Source organism: Patiria miniata, unplaced genomic scaffold (assembly GCF_015706575.1).
Source record: "Patiria miniata isolate m_02_andy unplaced genomic scaffold, ASM1570657v1 HiC_scaffold_3, whole genome shotgun sequence".
Classification (NCBI taxonomy): Eukaryota; Metazoa; Echinodermata; class Asteroidea; order Valvatida; family Asterinidae; genus Patiria; species Patiria miniata.
The window spans coordinates 20,205,339-20,215,792 of record NW_024037069.1 but is presented as its reverse complement, the minus strand read 5'-3'; the positions used below and the strand labels follow the sequence as shown (position 1 = coordinate 20,215,792).

Genomic DNA, 10,454 nt, shown 5'->3' with positions numbered 1-10,454 from the left:
AGTCCTTTAATACTGTAAAAATTATATTGGTGTAATGGATATGCACTCCACTAATAGAAATCTCAACGAAGCCGATAATCAACTGCGTAACATGGGAATTGAATTTGCCTTAGTTGACTTGGGAATTGAAGGGTGTATCCTGCACTATTTAAACATGTCAGCCGAAAACCCAAGTCATATCACCGCACCGGCTCAAAATAAAAACCCCAAATAATCTGGTCAAGTTTCGAAGATCCCACGTGCTTAAAACCATCCGCACGAAGGCCTCAGAAGACATGAAACTGAACACTTTCCGGCCTGCAGCATTATACTGTTCTCATTTCGTAGCCTTCGAAAGGCGCACGGTGAGAAATCGCAGAAATATGCCGCAGAGGTTACATATACGGCTTGAAATTGAATAATCGTGGGCATGTACACGACCGTTTAACACCTGCATTGGACTGCAGGCACGAAGGATGTGTGCTATCCATATAAAACAGTCATAGGCTTATTCACTTCCAGAATATCAACTTTACAAATTAGAACGATATGGAAACCCTTGCTTTTTTAAAGGGAAGATACAACATTTGCAAACATCAAAAAACGGAATGATCAAATTATCACGAAATACCTTACTGAATTGTTAGGGACTGACAGTCTAAAGCATCCTTTAAAATCGTGGCTCCTGGTGGGCTGACATTTTCAAAAAAAACTGTATTTTTCCAACGCTGGTCGGCTGACCAGCGTTGGAGAAAACTGGCTTTTTTCAAAAACTGTTCTTAATTTTTCATATTTAGTTATTCTGACTCTTCTTTGCAATTGATCACACACCTGTGGAGGGGTACAAGCCTGCGAGACAATTCCCGAAAGTGTATTAATTGCTTCGTTTTAAGTGGGGTCAGGGAACCAGACTATAAGAACATGATAGGTTTTCTTGGTTTTTCCAGCGTCTACAAGCCCAAAACATGAAACAAATCAGTTTAACAATATTTTATATAACATACTAATCCTCCAAATCCATTTATTTCTAAAAATTGCAGCAAAAGCAAATGTTGTACATTCCCTTTAAGCTCTGACAGGAGCTTCTACTGTACATGTCACTTGATGGTCGATCTGTCTGTCCCGAAAATTGACTAAAAGTATGGTGTTCCTAATTGTGCCATCGGCGTCGCATTTTTTTCGGCGTCGCCCTTTTCAGCTCTGGCTGGGATCATTTTGATGCAAGACTTCTTGCAACACGGCCAGGGCTTTTTTGTTTGCACTTGCTATAGTTTATCCTATATCCCTTTTCAACTGATCTGAATTAACATAGCTCATATATACACTTTAAAACAAGAAGGAAAAATGGCCCTATATAGTCAGATTGACCAAGACTCCGCGTTCTATTAGGGCTAACCCTTTTCCGGGTTTATAAAGGACAATTTTCCGGCACAAAATGACACTTTTTGCAAATGTTTTCGGGTCAAAATAGAAAGTGGTATTTTTGACTCGGAAAGGCCCAAAAAAGAACGCAGATTCCGGGTCAATCTGAAAAGGGGATTTGTAGAGTGAATACTTATAATTGGGAATGCCGTCATTATGATTTGTAATTGTCCCTATTCGTTATTATGAACCGCATTGTTGTTAGGATTTAATACCGGACCATAAATTGATAAGAGTATTATGATTCGTTATCACATCATTTACTTTGAAGATTACCGCGTAAACGTTATGTTGGCTCCAGTCAGTATCAGGCAGATGCAGCAACATAGCGTATTAAGCAAACTTATTATTTAACAATGCCAAATTGCTTTGGCGTATTCGCCATAAGACTAGAGGTCATTCAATTAGTTGTATCGCAGTTGAATAACAGGTGAATGGACACATTTTTGTTTCGTCTGGAATTGTTCTGAAGGTCAAAAAAATGAGCACATTTTGGAAGATTCGTGATGGGAACAACATTAACAAGAAGACACTTCTCGTTTCGTTACTTCTCTTGTTTTCTGTCACACCAGCAGTGAAGGCCAGCAAAGGTATGAATAGTATAATTCTTGTGTTATTATGCAAACAGGGAATACTTAAACGACGGTAGAGTCCAAAATTTGACTGCTTGAGCTTCGGAATTTGAAAATCGAAAATTAGTTAGATGTCACAACTGATGAAAGCATTTCATTGGACCAAACTGTGTCTTCCTCCAGATCTTATGAAAGTCGAGATTTCTCATAAATTATGAATTAATGTTCGTTGTCTTTTAGCAACGGTTTTGGCAGTTGTTTTACACATGGCTAGCCAAGCTTTCTGCTGCTTTAATGTCAATTATCTATACTCTCTCTATTATAATAATTATTCCCTATTCAACTTACGATTTTAAAGTTTGACTCTTTGAATTTTCTTGTTTTATTCGAACGTTTATTTTTATTCAGATTTGATTGTTGCATGTATTCAGGAATATTAATTCAATAATTTAAATCAGAATTTTTAACGTCTAACTTGTGTTTACGGTCACACTATGCTACTTATTTTCTATAGTGCCATGAATATGAAATAGCAAGATCATAAAACTTGTGTGGATCTTGTTAACATAAGCTTGCGTTTTACGTGTCCAAAGGCCGCCGACCTTTGACTTACATATTAATACCGTGCCTGTCCTCTATCAGTTAAAGGCCCTATTGTTAATGAATACGGGCGCAAATTTTGGGTACAAAAAAACCCCTAAGACGTGAATCCCACGATATTGATATGAGTTTACATTTTGCTTAATTTATGAAGTTATTTAGAAACTTATTTATTTTTAGATTGATTAAATTTAGCTTCTAAATTGCATCAATAAACGTGATGTTTATACTGTCGAAAAACACATTGCCTGTGATGACAGTTTTCTTGTCAGTGATAACGTGCGTCGATTTCTACACCTATTTCAATTCGCAGACGGTGATTTGCGTTTCGGAGGTTCCTCTAGGCACTACGAGGGCCGGCTGGAGATATTCTACGACGGCGAATGGGGCACGATATGTGACGATGATTTTGGCATCTCGGAGGCTAATGTGGCGTGTCGTCAAATGGGATACGAGTATGCGCTGGATTATACAGGTGTAAGTTGCTCAGTGTGGAAGACGGCCAGCAAATATACTGCCAGTGTGAATACCCCTACCTCTCAAGATCAGGACAAATACTCACAACTCAGTCTCCAAGGTGTCTGAGACACCCGTCTAATCGTAGGCCCTATTTCGTCATTTTTCATTTTCTGTTCATTTTTTGTTCGGTGGGGGGGGGGGGGGGGGGTTAACCCGATGACTTTTTGAAGAAAATACCATCCAAAGATTATCACCCCCCTGGTTACTGGCCTGCACCTTAAGCATCGTCAATCAGAGAACCAGACTATAGTATGGTTCCCTGATTGACGATGTCCTGACGTCTCTTAATAGATGGTCGGTCACGTAGGCGTCACGTTCCAAAATAGAACATGACGCGACAAAGCCCAACCCTCGTCCGTGTGCATATTTTGAATACTGATCCAGGGCATTCATAATCCACTGGAATTAAATCGGCAAATGCGAGCTTCGATTTAACAAATTCAAAATTTTCAGGACTGATGACAAGTATATGGTATAGGCATATTTTGTAGCAAAATCAAGAATTCTGTGCCCGGATATATCCCAAATATCGTAAACGTTCCTGAGAATGAATGGAACTTGTTTCGCTCGTACCCCCGCCCTGCAAACAGGACGCTGGGAAACTCTGATGAGCTTCACAGAATCTTGTGAAGGAAGTGGCCCATGACCTATGTATAAAGCATCTGGCTGCAGCTGTTCAAGACCGCCGTTAGACAATGTGCGCAAATGCTATCCGAAAACTTCCCATAGAATTGCGCACATTCCATACCGGATGTGACTTCTGTTTCATTGCAGACCATGTGGACAAAATTTTGAGCGTCGCATAATGCAATCCGACCGGTCGTGATTCGAAACGGAGCCCGAGCGAGTGACGGGAATTGTAAATTTACAACATAGATAGGTTTTACAGAATTTCCTACATTATTACGCTTTTCAACGAGAAAAAAAATCTCTAAACTGGAATAAAAGAGTAATGAATCAGTCTTACGGCCGTTTCAAACCTTGCAGAGTCATGAACTTGATGACGCGCAGGTCACTGGTCACGCAAAATCCAACTAATCAGAGCGTGAATTCATCAGAGTATCCCAGCGTCCTGTTTGCAGGGCGGGGGGTACGTGAAGAATTCTGCTTTTTAATGGAAAAGTATTGACTCCTAAAGTATGCTTCTTGAGGTCTTGGAACCACACTAAGTGAGGTATTGGGCTGGAAAGAGCGTTTTGAACGGAAGCACTTGCCTTTTTTGAGAATTTGAAAGTCTTAAAATTGAATAAACCTGTACTATCACACATGCACTTAGCAATTTTTAAGAACATTTAGGCCTTTTCGGAGATTGTACCTATTTTTCTTTTCAGAACCATTCTCTTAGTTTTAGAAATTATTCCAACATGGTGTTTCCGCAAACCTTTCATTCATTCATTTATGCAGAAAATACAACTTTGGGGTCACCTTTTCAAAAGAGAAATCCAATCTTGCGCCTTCGGATCCTAAACCTGAAAATGCCACCGTGTGACTCCAACTCAAGCCGCTCTTATTGTCAGATCTTTGTACGATGATTCTCTGTTCATTTCCATAAACAACAAAATTGTCGACGCCACAAAACCCTGATATTGCCCTTTTGACAAGAAGTAAACTCCGCCCACAGAATGGGGATCGAACTACTAAGCCTATTAAATTGTTTTGGTGGACGTGTGAGAATAAAATCTAAGCTTCAGATGTGACATTTCAGAGTGGAACGTTTGTTTTGAATGTCAAGACTAATGTTCCAATCACATCTTGAATCCCCTGTCCAATTTGCAAAAAGAAAACAAAATCCCACCTCTTGCCTCTCATCATAATGAAGAATCGAATCCCCAGAGGGAAACACTTCCGTCTCTTACATAGTGCCGTCGGTTCATAACTTGGGCTGTTCGTATTTGCTGGAAAACATGTGTGTGTATCCTGAATACGGTCGCAAACGTAAACCCGATAGTACCAAGCACTGGCCTCACCATCTTGAGTTTCACTCCAGAGAAAAAGACAAATATTGCTGAGAATGTTTGTCTTGTCTCAGGTTAACAGGTGTCTGGTTCCGAGCCGAAATAACATTTTGAGAAAGCAGGGGATGACATGCTGGCGTCAAATATTCGTCGGCGTCAAATATTTCGCCTGGCGCTGTTGTAAGACTATAACACTAATACTATGGCTTCGGGTTGAAAATCAATCTTGCTCTTCAATAAACGAAATCATGAAACTTCAGTTCCCTTTTTTCCTAAGATAAGGCTTACTGGGGAAAAGATCGGTTTGTGATAAAACGAAGCACCACAATTAGCATAATTATATGAAAAGTATTGCAAAGTGGTCACAACTCTCGACAAATTTAACGAACAATTTGTCACCACGCATTACTTTTGGGTCGAGAAACGATAAAAAGTGTCTACGGAGCAGAATAGTCAGTGATTGGATCCCAGACGCGCTCGTGTGAAAAGTGGCAGGGAAATCGCGAGACTTGTATGTTCTATGTGTGCACACCAGAAAATAGGCAGAAATATCCGTCCGCCGAGCTCATGAATGAAAGTTATACCCTCAAAATATTCTATATTAGAGAGTTCTAAGAGCCACGGAATTGGGAAATTGAAGAGATATGGCAATGAGCCTTTGGCCCGGGCCTGGGGCTTCCAATTCCGAGGATTTTGGGTGCAATTGGGCCCGAAAGTGGCGCTATTTAGCCATGTTGTGGAGGGATCGTTTTTCAATATGGCTTCTTTTCCGCTTTAGGAAAAATAGGGGTCGTCTGCTTTCGGTAGAATTTTCTCAAAACGTTAATAGTCAACCCACCAAATATTGAAAAGAAAATGAAAGATAACACATGTTGATCATCATTTTTCTGTGCAGCCTAAATACCTGTGAGATTTTTGAGTATTTTTAAAAGAATTGTGAAGCATGGGCTTTTAGCACTGGTGTCTATGGGATTTTTATACAGGAATGCATCCCTATATATATTTTCATTTTATATTTGAACTCTGGCATACCTGTTGCGCATGCGCTGAAGCAAAACAAAAGAGATACAGTGTTTTAACCTTTACTGTTCTTTTTTTCCTACCCACCCAAAAGGGTTCATACTTTGGCCCGGGCAGTGGTCCCGTAATGCTGGATCGCATATACTGCTGGGGTTCAGAAAGCCGTCTCGTTGAGTGTTACCACTCCCTCTGGAAAGTCACCGACTGCACTCACCAGGAGGACGTAGGAGTCATCTGTTTTGGTATGTGGCCACAAATCATGGGGTCATTTTCTTTGAACATTATAATGCTCAAGAAACAGTGGGCGCCATCTTGCCCCGTGAACGCTGGTACATGTTGCTTATCTTAGAAGGTGAAAAGTGCGTGAACTAGTGAAATGTCCTTCACTTCGTTTTTGGTACTATGGTGCCCTCTATTGTTCAAACATGTGGGGGTCAATGTCACTCCTTTATCCACTGCAAAATCGTTGATTTGGCTTGTCCAAATGCTGGCCTGTCAACGTATTACAAGTCAATTAAAGTGGAATAAACGAAATTTCAAATGGAGTAACACAAGGTATATGAGGTCTTCATTATGTCATGCCAAAAGTTAATATCTCTATGCTAAACCATGCCAGAGCACTAGAGCAGACATTAAGAGGTTGCTTTTACAAAGTAAGCCCTTTTGCATTACTGGCACGTGTTAGTCATAGCGTGGTTGATTCCGGCTAAAGATATCACCAACATCAGACGATCCTGTATATAATCCTGTTTGTTCCTGCTTATAATCCGACGCAGTTCAAACTAAAGTCCAACCTGTCCTCTGTCAAAAACAACGTCACCAACTATCTTCATTAGCGGTCAAATCAATTGGGTATTATTAATCGGCCTTGAAACGAGGCTTGTGGGTCCCAGCTCAGAGACGCAGGTGTAAAGGCCAGTTCAGTATTGCATCGTCTGTGGATATAGGTTGGAATTTCTTATTCGTTCTTTGCAAGCTGCAATATCGCCATATTGAATCGCCATATTGAATGCACTGAACCCCAAGGGGCACCTTGGGGTGCATCGTATTTTCATGGTGGTACTGAAGGCAACCGATATATTGTTTGGGTGCAATTCAAGATTTTAAATGGGTGGGGGGGGGGCACCCGGGGGCACGGGCCTCCGCTGGGGAGCCGGATGGGGAGGGCTGCGCAACCCCCACCCCCACCCCCACCACTAGTTACGCCACTGCTTTTGTCCATACTATAACATAATTGCAACAGCTCCCATTGGTTTTGTACACGTTTTCTAATCGAGGACGTCCTCATTTATTCACAAGGATGTTTCACATTGTGTGTCCTCGATTTACACCATAAACATGCACACATTTTGCGCTTTATAGAATACCGGTGATGTGCATAGAGGGTCTACTAAGTTCCATAGGGTGCTCTAGTATAATACACATTGTCGTCATTTTGTCAAGCCTTTTGACATAAGTTTCCCTTTTTCATTTTTTTTTTGACGTAGATGAGAGTGTGGTCCTCGCGCCAGTTTACATCGTTGCTATCAGCCTCTTAGCGATTATGATACTGCTGTCCGTGACTTCTTGCCTTTGGATAGCTGTGAAGAATCGAAAGCGTTCCAGATCTCGGACGAACCAGCTGTCCAACGACACCACGTCTCGACAACGGGGGAGGACGGAATCGAACAGCAGTATCGATACTCCCGGGCAGCAGCGCGAGCTATTCGGACCCTATCCGCTTCTATCGATACCGCAACTGCCCGAGTATTCGGAGACCGGTGACGCACCGCCGCCATACGAGGTGGCGATAGCTGAGCGCTCGGACTGCGTGAACGAGGTCGAGGAAGGCGGTGTCGATAACGAAGGTTTTTCAAACGAGAACAACGAATCGAATTCGAATAACCGATCACAGGAGAATCGACGAAAGGCCACAACGGAGCCGCCATCAAATGTGATTGAATCCCTCGGAGAGGGCGACATTCTCAACACGGACAACGAATCTGAATAAACCACTATTCTGTAAAACATTTCAAACTTATATCCTTGTACTCTATTACACGTAATCTCTGTGCACACTGATATAGGCCGTATTTTATATTTATCAAGGAAAGTTATTCAAAATGTCTTAAAATCGTTTATATTTCAATTGAGGTTTTTTTTAGAATAGCATGGGGATTCTTTGACTGATTTTGAATATGTTCTATTATGTACATATATTCTTCTTAATATTAAGATCGTTTTAATTTAGATTTTTTTAGCAACGAAATCCGCCAACTAATATTTACCAAAGAAAAATGTGTACATGTGTTAAAAAAAAATTGTTCTCTGAAATTAGTAAAAAATGTTCAGCCCAGAAATTTCTGATCCAAATTCAGTTTTGTTTTTAGCCCCACATGTATTTTGATATGTAACTGAAAGAACAAACATAGAATAGCATTGTACATCAGATGTGATTTATGACATTACTGATAATTACATTTCTGCTTGTTTCATGGGTAATGTTATTATTTTCAATAAAGGTCGTCTGATATTGCCCTCCATCGTCCATTGATGATAATAACCCTACAATCATTCGCTCACTTTGCCCGGGCAGGCAAGGACGAGACTTGCCGTCCTCCAGGGCATTGACAGCGCGCAGTGACGAAGGACATAAAATCTGATCGGATCCCGCAAAATGAGCCTCAACGAATTTTTTTTGACTGATTATTAGTTTACATGTCCAGTAGAAAGACTTTACCTTGCTTGTCGTAGGACATAAAATTTGAACCTTTTTTTCTTTCTTGATAATGATATCGTCGGATGGAGTGCTTAATTGAAAAGGATGGCCGAAAACCGCCGCGCATCATTCAATCGAGAGTGTTGTATGTGGGTTCCGAGATGAATTTAGTTTTACTTTATTTTTTACTTTACTTTATTTCATCTCATGGTACATGTAATTCAAAAATATTCATATGATTGTTGTAAATACTTTCAGTATGTTATAACGATTAAGATAAAACAATTAATTAGTATTAATACCAAATAAAATTGGAATAAAATAACGCTTGTACCATTTTCGATATTGCCAAATGACTTTAATTTGATGATTATTTCAAGTCGGCCTAAACTCGGGAAGCTTAACATTTTGTGTAAAGGTTTCCCCATCGATTCGAAGAGATGTCTCACGAACATGACCTTGTATTATCCCAGGAGCCAGTCTCCGCCGATTGACCCACTTATCAAACCTTTTTCATTCCGAACTCTTAATCTTGGGTGGCAGTCCTGAAGCGCTACAAGCACCTGAACTAGGCCCTGAAACGCGGGGTACCGGTCTCGCACCAGCCGTTGTTTTGTACGGCTCGTGTTTCCCTTTTTTATTACGTTACTCATTCCCACCGCGAATTTCCGTCTTCAGCTGTGGCCGTCCGGAGGAAACATTAGCTTCCCAAGCCCCACAAGGTAAACACTCCGAAGCGTTGCCTTGAACATCTCCAGCTGAAACGCAACGCCCGCCCAGGAAGAAAAAAAATCGTTAAGCGAGTGCGAGGAAAAAGCGAGGAAAAAGGAGAGAATTCAATATCATATGAAGACTATAATTTGTTTTGGACGTGTTTGTGGAGGGGCGAATTCGGTCACACGCACGCCGCAGCCGGCGCGAGGTAAATCGCGAAAATATTGCTCCGTCATGAAGGACCTTTCCTGGGTGTGAAGAATGTTGATTTTTCCTTTAAACGACGTTTTGATCAACTTGCTTGACCTAATCTCTGTCTGCGTGATTGCCTGTAGATAATAACTTTTGCTGGATGGAAACAGGTTGACACAGTTAACAAGGAGAATCCCTTTTCCCCCTGTATTTAGGGCGTTCCAATTCTGTCACATTTAGTTCGATAAATAGCTGTGATGAACTATGTTAAATGAGACCTAGTTTTTAAGTCACTGTATTTTGTCTTCTTCTTTAATTTAAACAGGTCCAAAAAAAATCAGGTCCAAAATCAGTATTGATGGGAAGAGAAGAACCCTCATTTGAACAAGGAAATGTGGAAACGTTTACCAATGCTACCTAGTAGGCTGATATATTTATCAAATTCTCCACTCTGTGTGGTATTATTAGAAAGATCGTTCAGGGGTACGGGTTCAATGAATACTGTAGTGAAGTCGCCGTCTTGAGACGCCGGCTTCGACACTAAGCCACCGCCTTATCTTAAAAGCAAAATTCACGACGAGTAACAAGTCGCTTGGGCCAGAACCCATTACTGATGCATAGGGAGATACTGGGATTAAACCCTCTTTTATCCCGGTGACATTTCCACCGAAGCAACACGAGAAAGCCTACAGGACGTGAAAGTCTTTGCAGGAAGAACAAAGAAGACCGACTGCCTTGTGATACTTAAAAAAAAAATTTAAAAAAAGGGCGGCTTACTCATGG

The 10,454-nt window shown here is 41.0% G+C and overlaps 1 protein-coding gene across 1 annotated transcript; it reads left to right on the top strand.

The window, feature by feature from the left end:
* Positions 1–1,024: 1,024 nt before the first annotated feature.
* On the top strand, positions 1,025–8,584 carry LOC119738697 (scavenger receptor cysteine-rich type 1 protein M130-like). Its single transcript, XM_038213625.1, has 4 exons — positions 1,025–1,991; positions 2,887–3,050; positions 6,162–6,309; positions 7,555–8,584. The coding sequence occupies exons 1-4, from the start codon at positions 1,883–1,885 to the stop codon at positions 8,055–8,057; spliced, it is 924 nt and encodes a 307-aa protein (XP_038069553.1). The 5' UTR covers positions 1,025–1,882; the 3' UTR covers positions 8,058–8,584.
* The last annotated feature ends 1,870 nt before the right edge of the window (positions 8,585–10,454 follow it).